This window comes from Notolepis coatsorum, assembly GCF_963971535.1.
Source record: "Notolepis coatsorum genome assembly, chromosome: 3".
NCBI classification, from domain to species: domain Eukaryota; kingdom Metazoa; phylum Chordata; class Actinopteri; order Aulopiformes; family Paralepididae; genus Notolepis; species Notolepis coatsorum.
The window spans coordinates 204,671,720-204,689,219 of record NC_140167.1 but is presented as its reverse complement, the minus strand read 5'-3'; the positions used below and the strand labels follow the sequence as shown (position 1 = coordinate 204,689,219).

The 17,500-nt window shown below is 43.4% G+C and overlaps 1 protein-coding gene across 1 annotated transcript in view; it reads left to right on the top strand.

The window, feature by feature from the left end:
* The window catches only part of patj (PATJ crumbs cell polarity complex component), a gene marked incomplete at its 3' end in the record, with an annotated part of 330,847 nt that overhangs the window by 20,824 nt on the left and 292,523 nt on the right, over nucleotides 1–17,500 (top strand). The window contains 2 exon segments of the mRNA XM_084311517.1: nucleotides 4,284–4,423; nucleotides 6,046–6,379. Of these exon segments, the coding sequence (XP_084167643.1) occupies nucleotides 4,284–4,423; nucleotides 6,046–6,379 (474 nt within the window).

Below are 17,500 nucleotides of genomic sequence, written 5' to 3'. Positions count from 1 at the left end.
TGCCTATGATAATCGCCTTTTACTGGAATATTCCAGAACATTGTCATTTGTCGGCCTATTTATATCGTTTTCAAATAAACGCTAGATGATCGATAGTATATGTGTGCGCACGCACGCTCGTGCCGTGCGCTGATAATCGCTGCTCTTATTTCCTCATGGCTTTTACAGTCAAAACAGCCATATCACATATCACATAAACGCTTATATATCCGTGAAAACGAGTCCGATTATCCTAACACTGATAACATAGATTCCTTACCTGAGGTCCGATGGTATCCAAATGGTTTATTCCAATTTCCGATCGCCATTCGAAACAGTACAGTATAACCCATATTCGCCGTGGCTCAGAGGCTCCAGAATGAACTCTGGTAGACCCCGGCTGCATCAGTGAGAAGTAAAATGTGGAGTCAGAAATCCGTTCTCCCATTCACTTTCATTGAGTCCAATCAGAACAGAATTCTCAGAACCGTCTGCAATGCGCTTTTGCGCAGATGAGCCTGCAGAGGGAGGTGTTACAAAGAATGCCATCTAACAACACACTTCATATAAATCCCGCGATTTATTATTGTTTTGACGATGGGTCATGACAAACCAATTACATAATCCAACATATGTGTAAAAAACTAACATATTCCAGTTGACTATCTTTTTTTAATGAGTCGTTATGAAGAAATCAATACATCCATTCATAAAGATTATTGTCCGCCATCTTGGTTTCATTCAGAAAAAGGAATGAACGGCGGAGTCATTAAAAAAAAATTTAAACAAAAGATTATTCCGTTGTGGGCGGGTTCTGGGGTCATGTGGAGTGTGTTATACGATATAACAACGTCTAACTTGACTTTCAGCCAATCAGAATCAAGATAGTTGCATGCCATTGTAGAATTCTAATCAAGTACTCTAAAGCAGCATTTTTCCACTTCAAGATTTCAAGCTGTTTGTGGCTGGGCTCCGCCCATACTCGCAATGCGATTTGAGTGACAGACCCCCACCTGTAGCTCCGCCCATACTACTCTACTAACGTCAAAGTGAACCTAATACACAAACAAATATGGCTCAAGCATACGTTTTCGAATACAACACAATTCACAAAGGGATGACACCGAAGCAGGTACACATGCCATACGATTTTGGGTATAGAGGGAACACACACACAGTGCTTGTACTAACGTTAGATTTTCATGGCGCACACACACACGGAAGAGTACCGTAATACACAAACGGATGAATGAACGAGGTCCTACTGCTAATTAACTAATTACAATGTACTGTATGTACTTACTGATTCGATGCTTTCTTTCGGTCCCGAAGACTTGGTACAGGCTAGCTCCCTTCTTTAGCAACAGCCAGGAAATCACGGCAGCATTATAAAGTCCTTCGTCTTTGCAAAAATCCAAAAACGAATTTCGCCCATTGCTTGTGGAGCACGATTTCATTATCACTTTATGTTATGGATGGATCATCACCGTTTGTCCTCTTCCTCTTCATAATAATATATAGTTGTAGGCGATCGCCCAGCTGTAGTCTGGGGAGCTCTCAACTCGGCGACAAATAATGTTACCTCCTCGGCCGGTTTGACTATAGTATTTTTATGATTTGCAAGAAGTGCAATGTAGTCTGGTGAAAATGCACGTTATCATCCATGCACGTTATCATCCATAAGTGTGATTGTTTTGTCCTCTTCTAATAGTCTCCACAAGTCGCGATCGCCATAGCTCACAAACTTGGCCCATTGATGACTGATCACAACATCATCAGTAAATGAATGCAAGGACGTAGTCGCTGCTTGACAGTCAGGAACAGCACAACATATCTTGCCCGTTTTGCTCATAATGTTTTTAAATGCTAACCCAATGCTAACTCACTGTTAAACTTCAATTCCACGCATTTGTTTGCGTACTGCAATAAATAATGTTTGATTGTGTGCGCCTGGTGGCAACAAACATAGAGGGGGCGGGCGTTATTATGCAGATGAGAATTCCCGACGCTGCTACCATTACAAGAGCATGTTTTATGATGGGGTTCTGTAAAATAGATGTAAAATAGACGTTACCTTTGTCAGCAGGTACTCCACTCTCGCTCCAAGGGTCTTGGATCAGAACAGGATCAATACATATAACGTTAGGTGGCCCTCATCTGTTGTCTTCTTCTTCATCATCTCCAATAGTTCACTCGCCATTGCATTGCAGGCTACTATTGTCTGCTCGGGCCAGACTATACCACGGAGCCGAATGGGTTTCCTCATCGGCCGGTTTGACTATAGTATTTTTATGATTTACCAGAAGTGCTGAGTCCAACATAGTCTGGTGAAAACGCACCTTATCATCCATATCATCCGTTTTGTCTTCTTCTTCATAATATCCAATAGTTCGCTCTAGGTGATCGCCATTGTCGAACGTTAGTTTGCTCACCGCTGCTCGCTCCCTAGTGCTCTGGGTGCTCTCGCTGCGGTGTGGAGCGGCCCCACACTAAACTGGCCCAAAGGAAAAAGGAACGAAAAACTAGATATCTCGTTATTGGCGCTCAAGCGTTGGCTGTCAGAAACGAGATATCTCGTTTAAAAAGTCCTTATTTGCATTGTTTTCATCCATGATAAAAAAAATCTGAATCAAGAAATATAATTGTTATTTAAAGTGTAACTAATTGTCGGACATACATATTGGATCCGATATTTAAAAAAAAAAAAAAACGGCATTTAAAAGTGAATTGTATCCTTTTTAAATGCCCTTTTAACTCATTGAGCGCCACGCTCTTTTTCCATCTTTACTCAATGACGCCAGCGTTATTGACCATCTTAGCGATGTTTTGCGGACCCATCGTGTGTTCTGTATTATAGCTATGGAGACAATAGTATGGCTCATTTGACAGGCATTGTTCATAGTCCATCACTGACTAACCAGTTAATTTCTACATACTGTAGATTGTGCGCTATTACACGCTAAACATCGCCCATTTCCAAAATAATCAATTTTTTTTCATAGATTGCGAGATGTAGGGATGCTCGATATTGGCTTTTTTACCGATACCGATATTCCGATATTGTCCAACTCTTAATTTCCGATACCGATATCAACCGATACCGATATATGCAGGGTTTCCCCCCAAAAAAACTGAATAATTTCAGGTAACTAATAATTTCACTGGATGCATTCAAAAGGCTTTCTAAATGTAAGCATTATCTGTGCAAAATATGATCATTAAAAAAGTAAAAATTAACATTACATATCTCTTGTTGTTGAATTAAACCAACATGCATACTTTTGACAATAAATAAAATAAGAATTGGTTCTTACTTGCTTGCCTGGGTAAATAAAGGTTAAATAAATGTAAAAAAAAAAGAAAAATGTTTTTTTAAAATAATTTACCAATACCGATATTTTCCGATATCACATTTTACTGCCGATATCGGCCGATAATATCGGTCGGCCGATAATATCGGACATCCCTAATTATATGCAATATGCCCAAATTGTTCGGGTTGCTTGCCTGAAACCCCAAATACTTCCAAATCACAGGTATATACCATATACATATGTGTCTTCACAAAATAATTTTAACTAGAAACTGCGATCGTTACAAAAAGCATGTTTTACGTCCGGTAAGATACGACACTGATCGTTAGAGAAGCATGTTTTACAAAAAAAAAACACCAGCAGGTTACCTAAGATAGACCTTACCTCAGTCAGAAAGTACTCCAAAATTTATAAATCCCAGTCGATCCCATGGCGATCGCAATTACTCGTGTATATTGGGCATGGCTACCATACGGGAATAATAGCTCTGATGCACCAAATCTTCCACCGATTGCTATGTTGTGATCCACTCCTAGGCGGAAACAGCCGGAGGTAAATCAGCACTGGAAGACGAGTGATATCCCCAGTTTAAAAGGTAGGCGATACTGCCACCTGGTGAGATTCGATCGTCATTGCAATTCCAACGTAGGCAGATGTGCCAGGGGGACCTAGGGAGCTCCGGCTGAGTGTCTAGAACGGGGATCAAAGGAAAAAGATCAAACGATCAAAACCCAAGAATTCTCGGGTATGGTGCTCAACCGCTGGCGGCGAAAGCCCGCTTTTCTCGGGTTTGGCGCAGAACGGGTTCAAATGAAAAATAGTGCTTGGAAAAGTACTTGAAAGTCCTTGAATTTCATTTTGCAATGTCTGTGGGAACCCTGTGTAAATAGAAGAATTTCTTCTGATTTTTCTTTCCAAGTTTTCCGGAGGTAGCTCAAATCTCCTGGTAAAGGTGAGTGTTTGCTGAACAGGCCGTGTGTTTGTGCACAGGGGCGTCAGACGGAGCTCATCAGCCTGCCTAAGCCCCCGTCCGGGGGTCTGGGCTTCAGCGTGGTCGGCCTGAGGCTGGAAGGGACCGCCGACCACGGGGTCTTCATCAAGCAGATCCAGCACGGCGGCGTCGCACACAGGTCTGACCCTCCCCTCCCCCTCTCACCGGCTGTGGTCAGAGGAGGTCCACCTGCCAGTGTCTGTCATTTATTTATTTATTAAGTGGCCGGGTTCATAGAGTTCATTCCTTTTCTTCAACAGGCACCTGTCATGTCGTTTTTGGAAAAGGTTTTCACATGAGGTCTTATGTGATTATGTAATAATTAGCATTGTTCGCCCTTGTCATTGAAACCAGTGGGTACTGCTAGCCACAAGCTAATCAGCTAGCTTCCAGCTAGCCATACACATTGGATTCTATAAGAAACCACTAGCAATACAATGTCAATACAAGAGGACCCCCACTTCCCCCCCCCCCAAAAAACAAGCATTAAGAGCATTTCTCAGTTCATTAACTCATTCAGCGCCATCGCTTAATGCGCCAGAGGGCGCTAGAACACCATCGCTTTGATCAATGGGGAGACTGCGAGATTTGCGAGCGCTTAAAATATATCTTATATTATAGCTATGGGTCTAATACACCCGTTGATTGTCAGTGAGTTGCTTCCAGTCAACATGCACAAAACAGATTGTTTTTTTATCCGTACATTTCCGTTTTATACCGTTTTGAATATGCACTCCCCAGCAACCTCCTGCAAAGCCTCACCTTCCATCCTCTTTCTACCTTTTTACCCTACCCTCCAATCTCCCCCAATCCCATTCAATCTAGTTTGCTGCAGCTCAAATGTATCCCCTTGCCCCACTTTGCCTTTTATGTCTCTGTCTGTGTTTTGTGTATTTTGTATGTTTGTTTTTGTTTTGCTGCCATTTTGGCCAGGTCTTGCTCGAAAAAGAGATCTTTGATCTCAAGTGACTACCTGGTAAAATAAAGTATAGTTTTGGTGATTCTTAGTAATCCCAGGAAAAGACGCGATAATAGCCCTTTAGTGGAATACACTAAACACACGTTGTAATTTTTCGCCTGATTATCGAATATTCCTGAAATCAACGCTAGATTATCATTATTATCCTTCCTCATGCATACATGAAAAGGCCCTCGTAGCACGGTGCTCCCCCCGCCACCTCCTGCACTCAACAGTAAACAGCCACACACACACACACAGACAGCGTCGATCGCGGTAGAAAGAAATATCAGACCAACGCAAGATTTTATATATAGAGTCCTTACCTGGTCTCTGATGTAATGCAAGAAATAATCCAATTATCTGATCGCCATTCCAAATACTGCTCGTGGAGGTCCGTCCCACATTACCGAGCGTTACACATGAACGGGCGGGCGGGGTTACTGTTCCATGCCATCTTTGTAAAGGCCTAAAGTATTTAAACCCCGCCCGCATGGCTCAGATCGGCCCAGAAAAGAAACTACACCATTTCTAATAGAGTGCAATACGGGCTGGAAGGCGTAGGCGGCGGTATTTGCCCTTTTGCGAGCTCAGACCCATTCCCAATGATAACATCAGGCTGGATGGATGAAAAATGAATGGATATAGCTAATAAAAGAAATAACGATTAAAACCCGACTCTACTCGTGATTGGTGCTGAGCGGTTGGCGAGTTAACCCGACTTTACTCGTGACTGGCGATGAATGAGTTAAGGCATACAACTCAGTTAAAATGTGGTCGTCTTCTCTTCGTCCCGTCTTCAGAGACGGGCGTCTCCAGGAGAGGGACCAGATCCTGGTGATCCACGGCGTTCCTCTGGACCAGGGGGTCAGCCGGCAGCAGGCCCTCTCCCTGCTGCAGCAGCCAGGGGACGGGGTGGAGATGGTGGTGGCTCGCGACCAGGGGGTCAGCCGGCAGCAGGCCCTCTCCCCGCTGCAGCAGCCAGGGGACGGGGTGGAGCTGGTGGTGGCTCGCGACCAGGGGGTCAGCCGGCAGCAGGCCCTCTCCCCGCTGCAGCAGCCAGGGGACGGGGTGGAGCTGGTGGTGGCGGCTCGGGACAGGCCGGTGACGTCACCAACCACACCATCTATCAGCACAGTGAGTATTCACCTGACCTCAATACCCATCCCACAATGCAATGCCCTCAACCCTCGAGGTAGTTCAAGTTTTAGTTTTATTTGTCACATAACTGTGCACATGTGCATTATAGTGACATACTTGGTTCTATATGAGCCTCCTGAGAGATTGTGCTTCATACAGTTGTCGTATATTCTATACATTTCTAAGGTTAATTTACAGTACAATGAGGTTGCTACCTGGAAAGGAAGAAAGATCATAATGATAGAATGGTCTCCTCATCTGACTTCAAAGTATAGCCAGTAGAGAAATAAACTGTGCAGCCAGACAAAAGGAACTATAGTTCAACTCAACTGATTTATTTGCCAAAGGGCTCAGAGTGAATTCAGAAGATTGTTTGTTTTTTACATACAAGGATTATTTCATAGTTCATCAAATATGTTGTACATAGGCTTGATAAGGTTTGCACATCAAACCCAGTCTGTACATAAACAGTAGTCATGTTTATCAAATGAAATAGAATCTACTGAGCATTACACATGAGTAAATCTGGTCAACAGATAGGGATCTGTACCTTACTCTACCTAAACAACAGTGGTTTTTCCATGATTTACTCACATGTAAACAGCAGTCTCTGGGTGGGTGGTAGAGAGACGCAGAACCCCCTGGGGGGGGGGGGGGGTCTGGCCTGTCTCTGTAACAATGCGTTCTCTATTATATACTCAAAATGATGTCACAAGTTGACTTGACTGATAGCCAATCAGTTATTCTATATATATGGCGTTCTGTTCCAATTGGTTCTTGATTCTTTGGGGGCCGTCTGTCCCAAGATCTCCTGTCCGTGTATTCTTCCTGTCGCAACAGCGGGGGGTCTGCTGGTGGCCCGCCTCCTTTGCTGCTAATGAGGGAGAGGCTCATTTTCTCCCCTCTGGATAAATCAGACATTTTAACATTCCCTTTATATTATTTGATTTTTCCCATATACATGGTTTGTGTAATGAATCTATGGACTATCTAGTATTAACCCAGTACAGTCATTGCTTCTAGGTTAATACCAAATAGTCCACAGGAGCCAGCACCAACCTTTATTTACCAGACTGACACTTTGTAATACAACTATGATTAAAGCTTTGTAATTGAGACTTTATATATATGGTTTACACCAGGAGTGAAATGACACTATTACCTTCATAACCAGTTTGACATTCTAAATGACATTCAAATACCTTTTATCTAATAAGTCAGTTTAATTAATATGATCTTGTTTTGAATTAGTCATTATACACAGATATTTGCAGTTTTCAGTGATGATGTAACAGTGTGTTTTGTCTCTAATCTATAATTGTTTCATTTAGCCTTCTGCTTTTTGGTGCAACTGTCCCTGTGGAAAGGTGTTGTTTGTTTTATAGATTAGCCATTGCTTGAGTGGGGGTTGAGTGACTGTTCCTTCTGTTCTAAACAGTTGAGTAGTTAAATGGGGGTTTGTTGACTGTCTCCTGAATACAGTTCAACACCAAACAACAAACAGTTTTACCTGTTTCCTGTCACGCTAGTATCCCTCCTTATGGCACACCAGACTTTTGCATTATGGTTTTCTAATTATACACACATTTTTGTTATGAAATACCAGTCAAGGATACCACACAGTAAAAAAAATAACGAGACCAAACACTATACAAAACTAAAGTACAAAATGCTAATAATTTGGTACAGATGTAGGTTAGTGCTATTGGGATTTGAGGGCAAATTATGATAAGATATTCCTTATTTTATCCTATCTTATCTGACTTTGCCCTCAAATGCCTACCAGTAAATGCCTGTGAAACATTTCTAGGCTCCATTGATTCTCTTTTTTTTTTATCCACTTTCTCCCCATTTTTCTATTTTTCTCCCATCCCAATTTCGTATTTCCAATTCTTCCCTCCCTTGTCTTGAACGTTGCTAGACTATGCCTCCCACTGGTCGGCTGTAGTGAGGATAGAAGCCTTGCATCACATGTCCCCTCCGGTACACAAGGAGGCAGCCTGTCGCATCTTTTCACCGCAGCAGCTCGAACTCTCAGTGGTGAGGAGTCACGCGTGGGAGGCTCACGCTGCCCCCGATACTTCCTGTTTCTGCCGCACCGGCGTCACCCAACCGACCTGTAGGAGTCGCTGTCCACAACGTCCAATCCCCACCCACCGGCTTTCCCACCCTCTAACACTGCCAATTGTGTTAGTATAACGACCGGCCAAGCCGGTAGCAACGCCGAGAGCTGGGCTCGATACCAGCATCTCCTGCGTTAGTGGCGAGCGCCTTGCCCACTGCGCCACTCAGCCACCCCTCGTCCATCGATTCTCATAGTAACACCTTTCATGTCTTGATCCTCCAATCACAACTGTTGCTTCCCTCTGACAAAACACACAACCGTTGTGATTGGAGGATCAAGAAAGTAAGAGTAATTAAATGCTTAAAGGGGCAATTCACCAAAAAACTATGCTGATTTAATTTTGCACATAATCTCACACACATCCAAAAACACTGACTCCTTGTGTCAATTACAGCTCAATTAAACGATAAGGTAGCAGTCCCTATAAGACAGGATATTGCACCCCCCCCCCCCATTTATCATCACTTCCTGGAGCTGTAATTGACACACAACACAAGCATTCAATGTCCACGATGACAATCACCAGTGGCCATAATTCAAGCTCATTTACTTTGTATCGCTGTATCCCAGCGAGAGAGCATGCCGACGGGCTTCTCACCGCTACCCGGAGAAGACACTGCCGCCTGGTGGAGGGAGGAGCGAGGAGGAGGAGGGGGAGGAGGAGGAGGAGGAGGAGGAGGAGGAGGGCGAGGAGGAGGAGGAGGAGGAGGAGGAGGAGGAGGAGGAGGAGGAGGAGGAGGAGGAGGAGGAGGAGGAGGAGGGGGGGTGCCCCCTGTTGACCAAACTAAATGAATGTGTGCAAAACGGTTTCATAGAGTTTTTGGACGTGCGTCAGATTATGTGCAAAATAAATCGGCACCGTCTTTTTGGTGAAGTGACAGCATAATAATGAGTATGAATGAAGTTGCCCTTGTAGTACGCCCCATGTTTGGACAGTATATGAATGAGATTGCCTTTTCTGCTGTATATTTGAACAGTACCTTGGTTTTAGGCACTCTCTCTCTCTGCGTGTTTCGCATTATCCACCAGCTCGGCTGTCACTCAAGAGAAGGGCGTCAATCATGCTTAGAGGTCACTTTCAGGCCACCCACCGCCGTCGCCTCCTCGATATCTGATCTGAAATTCATGTTTATGCCGATGCTATAGCTTTCAGGACTGTTGACATTGTGCGTATGATTTTTTATGCCCTCAAATCCTATAGGAAATCAAGTTAGTGCTACACTTGCAGGATCGGCTCCTGACAATATGTATTTAAGTCTGAGCCCAGGCTCAATCAATGAATGTCGACACGACGTGGAAGTCAAAGAGATGAGGGCAGGGGGGGGGGGGGAGGGAGAGGGCAGGGGGAGAGGGAGAAGTGTGAGCGGAGTGGGAGAAGCGCGAGGGACAGGGTACATGATACAGAGTGCCGATGAGGGCAGGGGTAGAGGGAGAAGCGCAGGGGGAGAGAGAGGGTACATGATACATGGAGTGCCGACACCACTCATCACACTGTCGGCGGGTTAAGGGTTCAGTAACGATGATGACGGTCTCAGGAAATTGAAAACTTCAAACCCTCGCGGTGTCCCCTTTGAGCGAACGGTCATTTAAGCTCTTATCATCCATTTACAACACATTCATTTTTCATTAAGTCCCATCCGACAGCCAAATAGTCTAGTTTCTTTTTTTTTTCTTTTTTTTTACCGTTTGTTTTTTCAGGTGTCAGGTAGCCTGTAATGAAGTGAGGATGGGCCGTTATTAACGAGGCTTCGTCAGGAAGCAACCAACCCGGTGGACTTGAATGACCCACAATATCCAGCCGAACCGCCATCAGTCGTAGAGGCACATGGGGTCATGGTTGACTTGGAGCGACTTACCCTTCCCCCTCCTTCCCCCTCCTGTCTATTTTTTCTGGATGGAGAAAAAAAAACGAGCGAGGTGGATCAACACACGGCAGGTGACGTACGCCATTAACCCCTGTCTCCAAAAACAAACGGAGCGTCTTCCATCTCAGCCGAGCTTAATTAAATAACCAAAAGGAATCTTCCCTGCCTAAGAAAGAAAAAAAACCTGCAAGGCCTGGACTTTCTTTCTCTTCAGCCATAACAATTATACCCTTTTCCGACTATATTAATTTCTTCTTTGGATCAAAGCCACCTCCAGCATATCGAGACCCAACCTGCCCACCTTTGTTACACCTCCCTCCCTCCGTGGCGCCGAGCCGCTGTGTGTTCAGCTCGTCTGTCCGCGCGACCTAGTCTCAGTCCTTGCCCCACAATGGTGGCATGAACTGCTCACCCCAGTTAGGACAGCCGAAACCCGTCCAATCTTTCGCCGTCGACTAAAAACGCACTTCTTCGACCATTATCTGAAATTAAAAAAAATATATTTATTAAAAAAAATCTAACCCTAACTAACCGTACTGTCATGCACTTGTCCTAATAAACTAACCTACACTGTAACACGCGACACTTTGATGAGCATTGTTACTCAGCTGATAGAGTTGTGCCCTTCCTGATGACTTGTCGTACAGAACTTCGCTTTGGATAAAAGCGTTTCAGCTAAATGACTATGTAAATGTAAATGTATATGTAAATGTCCCGCTCTCTTCAACAGCGATCTCTCAGGAACGCCTTGAGGGCATTCAATTTTTTTTGTTGGCACAAACGTCTCCACAAACGTCCACTCGGTGCAGACTACTACTGCTCTCGTTTGGTGTAGGTTAACCATGCATGCTTAAGCACCGCCCCTTTTATAATCTCATGAACCGTTGGTTTGATACGTACCCCCCACCCCAGTAGTTTAAGTTAAGTTCAAATTTAAGTTCTGCACACAATTTAAAATTCCGTTATGCACTCCCGTGGTTAAAGCTGGACTATTAATCCGGTTCATGCTGTGCCGAATGGTCCGGTACGAACATGTGTACCGTTACACCCCTAGTGCTGATACTACTTTCATCACTAGGGGGGGGGGGGGGTCAAAAATAAACCCAGTCATAAAAGACTGATAAAAATCGATCGTAAAAAAATACCGTTCATGCAGACTATACCCATCTATTGTGTATTATTCTGTCATAGCTTCCGTCACAGTGGGGACGAGAATGTCTTGGAAGATGGGAAACATATGTCTCAAAACGTCTTAAATGACCGGAGGCAGAGAGTGACGTTAATCTTTCCCGGCGTGCGACGAGGCACTTGTCAGTCAAAAACGCTTAAGGTCGTTTGGCCACGGCCACGGTCGTTTTTTTTTTACCGTTGCACATATAGACTGCCCTTCCAACTGACAAATGTCAGGATAGAATCAAAATATTAGGTAAAGAGAGAGAGATGCCCCATATTCCATTGCAGTTTGCACGGCCTCCTCAGCGTGCCTCTCCGCGGACCTATATATTTTATGCATAGCGTGGGTGGTGATGATGATGATGATAGAAACCGCTGTGGCGCATACAGTTGAATGCTGGTATTACACTCACTGAGGGACACGACGAAGTCAAGTCCGATGGGACTTGGGAATCTCAAATACAAATCGGGATTGGAATAAAAAATGCATTTATATTAAACAATACAGAATATACAGCACTTCTTGGGGTCTGTAGGGTAAGCACTTATTCCCTCCCCCCTGAACATTTATGGAGATGTATGGGCCTTTTAAGTCAGTGATAAAAGTGTCCTTCAAGGATAAGTGAGCTCCTGCACTGATTATTATAGTTCAATATTCAATATTTGATCACCAAAACCCCCCAAAAAGCATAAAAAGGGCCCCCCCCCCCCCACCCGAAAAGGGCCCTAAAAAATTGGGCTTGCGTGCACTCGGATATAACGCACGCACAGGTATAGTGCCCTTTTCAGCCTTTGAGCACCTGCCCCTCTAAAGTCCTGTGCACGTCCCTGGTCCCGGTGCAGTCCTCCGCCTCGTACAGCCACCTCATGCCTGGCATCACGCTCTACAGCATTCATCCTTTATCTGGAGGCCGTATCGCACAAGTGTACACTAGATACTGATAGATATTAGATACTAGGGATGTCCCGATCCGATCACGTGATTTTCAGAAGATCTGAATTGGATTTAATTGTTTTTTACTTTTTTTTTTTATTCAACAAACATGACCATGTTCACGTCTTAAACTCATACTGAGGCCTTAGTTTTGGTTTTAAATTGCATATCATCATTCATTTATTTATTGTCACACAGAGCAGAAGAATGTTGCCAAAACAAACGCATTTCCTTTGATTTAATTATACATCAAATGATTTATGTCAAGGATGAGGGACATCCACTAGTTGCAGAACTTGCAGTCACCTGATTTTTACAGACGATGGCGCCATTGCTCTCATGAAGCAGCAGGTTGGAGGCGGAGTTTTTAGATTACTCCGGTTGCAATGCCTCGCTTGAATGAAGTTAACTTTTCACCTGGATAACGTCAACCTGCAGCCGACCAGTGGGAGGCATAGTCTAGCAATGTTCGAGACAGGGGAGGGGAGAATTGAAGGGAGAGTTGGCGAGGCGAAATTGGGATGGGAGAAAAATAGAAAATAAAAATATATATATTTTATTTTTTTATTTAAATTTTTTTATTTTCTTATGTGATCGGGATATCCCTATTAGATACTTTACTTTATTGCCATTTCAACACATGGTTGATTGGGATTTGTCTCGGTGCAATGCTCATTCATCATGAAACAGTGGAAAAAACATACAATATAAAAACATACAAGTATACAATGCAAACCCTGAAATAGAAGTATTTCACAAACATTAAAAAATGCTACAGTGCATAAAAGAGCTCAGTGCTCCATTTTAAGTGCATATTGCCTTAACACTAGCACAGCCATGGAGAAAATGCCACTAATTCCTGTCAGGAACGGGTCAGATGACCCGACAGCTTATATGAGAAATATGAGAAAAATAAACAGTGTAAACTATATAATTACCTCTGAATATAAAAATATGAGGTTTACCCCAATGAAATGTAGGTTTGAGCTAAAAAAATAAAAAAAAATAAAAAATTATAAAAAGAAATTGGATGGAAGAGCCACACATTGACGGGCAAAGAGCCACACGCGACTCGCAAGCCACGGGTTGGCCACCCCTGCGCTAGACGCTCGCAAAGTGCTGTGACTTTCATCTGTTCCAACGGCCCATATGTGGAATAACGTTCTAATTACATTTTCCTGAAGTCATTTTGAAATTTCAGAAACCATGCCAGATAAAACGGGTACTTTTAGGAAAAGTCATTGAGTGACAGAGCTGGAGCTTGACTGAGTGACAAGGATACATTTATTGAACATGCCTAGGGGTCATGTGACCCCTTGTCGGCTAGTGCTAGCCCTTATAGTACAAAGTGCCTGTGCATTAGGGCTTGAGTTCAGGTGACGGACAACCTCGGGGTATGTGCTATTCTTAAAACGAGATGTCCTACACCTGAGCCACTAGATCTCCCCACGTGCAACATGTGCAGCGATGTGGGTGTTTTTAAACCATGTAGACCATGTTTTGGGCTCTGACTGCCCAGGCCGCCCGGCTTCCTCATTAAAACCCTTCCGAATCCTTGAGCTATTTACCTGGATCTCATAAGGGTTTGTTTGGGTAATCACCGTTCGGCCGGGGTCGCGGTGCGGAGCTGTGAGCAATTTAGCCCAACTATCCACAGGATGCGCTCCCACGTTGACCCTGCTCGAGGCGGCCTGTGTGTGCGTCTGTGACACTGCGGAGCGGAGGTTCTCAACGTGGGGCCTGGGGGACCTGCAGGGGTCCTTGAGGTGGTTTCCAGCGGGTTTCTTTCACAAAAGGCATTTTGTTAAGTGGCCAGGAAAATATATATATATACAAGTGACTATTCTGATCACAGGTTTCACTGTCTCCACTGGTATCTCAGCTATAAAATTCTGGACATAGTCATATCTAGGGATGGGTATCGTTAGGATTTTGTAGATACTACTACTCTTATCGGTTATTTTAGATTATTATTATAATTTTTTTTTTATACATTTATTATTTGAACGGCTTAAGGCTATATCTGTACTTGATGTTTGTTTGTTGTGTTGCATATTTGAAATAAACTTCAATCAAATCAAACCCCCCCCCCTCTTAAAAACTAAAACCTGTGTTTAACCTGGCCATCTATAAAACATCATGCTAAAACTGTGAAACAAATGTCCTACTCCCCTAAAGAAATAAATACATAGCAAACATGACTCGTTATCCAATAGTGCTGCTGCTTTTTATTTTGTTTAAATCTTTTAGTTAATAAGACTAAAAGACTACAATATGACTACAACGATTTCATGACTGCTTCCTGTCCTCGCGTTTCCGGTGCAATGCATGGAGATTTTTAACGTTACATTTTCAACAACAGATTGCTGCTAATTAAACACTTCAGATTCAGATTCCTTTATTAAGCCATTTTGTGTAAAAACACATTGGTAATTGTTGCAGCAATACAGTGTATGCATTTTTTCCTTTCTTTTTTTCACAATAAACGACAAACACCAACACAGACACAGGACAAGAAACAGTGCAGTGGGGGATTAATCAATTAAATAAATACATATATATATATAAAGTGTAGAGTGCAGAGTTCCAGTAAGGACTAGTGCAGTCAGTGTCATTGTGCCAGTGTCACTTGGGGGCAGTTAAAGTCACGTGTACTATAGTCTAGTATGAACTCGGCATAACGTTAACATTACTCCGTTTCCATGAAGTGTTTAATTAAGTCCATGGAGTTTCCAGTGTTGCGTCGCAGATGGATGGTACACTCTGTTAGCTCCATAGCTAATCCGCTCCTAGACTACCGATAGCCGTACCGATAACGTCGGAGCTTATCAATACTCAGTTTTTTTCTAATTTAGTACCGGTTCCCGTTTAGAACCGGGTTTTGGGGGGCATCCTTAGTCATATCTAACCAGGGTTCGCACAAAGTCATTGAAGTTGTTGTACTGACTGAATGTCATGTTAGTGTGGTCATGTCAGTGATGTCAGTTTTTATGAGTTTTTATGAATGAACGTTGTATGGTCCGTTTTGTGTTTGTTTTATGTTAGGACTACTGGTGGAAATTAGCCCTGTGCTATTCCCGGCATATTTACGTCCTTATCATGCTGTGATGTTATGCATACACATGTAAATGATGTTCATTAATTTACATTGTCCTTAATAAACAAATCTTAATCTTAAGTGCTTAAAGTGGTTAAAAAAATAAATAAAAAAAATGACTGGAATTCCTTGAAAACGGATGATTTCTAGTGACATCCTTCTAGTGACATCCTTGAAAATGAAAAATAGTACTTGGAAAAGTACTTAAAAGTCCTTGAATTTCATTTAGCAATGTCTGCAACCCTGTCTAACAACAAAAACCATAACAAGACGAGTCCTTGAGGCTTGAGACATAATCTCATCGAATAGGGGTCTGTGGCCTAATGTGCAACAAGTCTGGGTCCTTGACACAGAGAAGGATGAGAACCAGTGCTGCAGTGTAGATGATTAGAAATAGGTCTAGTTTTCACTACAAATATCCCATACATGCAATACTATGTTTTGGCTGTGTGTGTAGGTCCTTTATGGAAGTTGTTGGTTTAATTGAAAGCAGCAGCAGCAAAAGCTCGATTCAAAGCTAGATCTGTCCCTGGAAAAAAAAAGCCACATTTCTCAGCAGTGTAAATTGGCCTTAAGGGTGCGTGAACTCTATCAGCGGAACAGGCTCCTCTTGTTCATTTAGCAGAAAGGGAGCAGCAACCTTAGGTTCCAACATGAAGTCAGAGTGGTGGGGGGGGGGGGGTGTACTGTAGCGGTCTGCATAGTTCAGCTCCAGCTCTTATCTGGGAAATAGCTCCTTACCGGGGCTTGCTGGGATAAGCAGGTAGAGAGCAGAGAGCTTTGTCTCCCGGGACATTGCGCTGGTGCACTACAATGAGCTTTCATTAGATAGACGCAGGAAGTGTCCTCTTATCAGATAAGAGTCTGTAATAAGAGAAACCAACTGCCTCTGATTGCAGCTGCTTAATAAAGAGCCAGAGAGACACTGTGATTAGGTCCAGGGGTCTGTGTGTGTGTGTGTGTGTGTGTGTGTGCATGTGTGTGTGTCTCTTTGCAATCAGCGAGCTAGTCGGCCTGGAACATGGGACCCAAGGGACTTCCCCAAACGTCCACATTGATCAGCGGCTTGTATCGGCAACATTCACGGTTTCTCTCACAGAAACGATCTGAAGTTAGGCTTGTTGCTGTGTAGCGGCGGGGGGGGGGGAATTACCCGCAGAGGTTCAGTTAATAGATCAGGGAAGCTTAATGATCACTCACTTTGATACAGATGGCCCTGTACGCCCGGCTATTTCCGCTCACGCCAAACTTTGTGTCGAGTTTGCTGAACTTCATTCCCACCCACCTCCATTGTTTTGTAATAGAAGAATGTAGATTTCGACCATGAGGTTGGCATCATTATCTATTTACTTCATCTATTTATCAATTTATTCCTACACATTTTGCACTACCTCTTTTACCTCATTTTAGTTTTGTATTATTGTATATTTTCTATAGTGTTTGGTCTTTATTCTTTTTACTGTATGAAGCACAATCTCAGGAGGTTCATACTGAACCAAGCATTTTACTGTAATGTACATGTACCTTATTATGTGACAAATAAAACAACACTTGAGTCTCTTGGTATTGGGTTTTAGGATCTGGGATTTTCTCACTTAATTTATTCCGCTATTCAACCCTCACACGTTCAGAACGCACTCTTCTGTACAGGGAGCTCAGTGTTTCCCCTACCATTGCCTTTAATCACAGTAACGTTGGCGAGCGAGCTAAATCATACATAAATCGGTTTTCATATAAATCAATCTTCACTTTGACTTTAAACCGGTGGTGCGGCGCGGTCTACGGAGACGCAGAAAAAAGCTACCAAATCCATTCCGAGACAACTCCGAGACTGACTAGTGTCGCACGTAACAAGTCTCTCTCTCTCTCTCTCTCTCTCTCTCTCTCTCTCTCTCTCTCTCTCTCTCTCTCTCTCTCTCTCTCT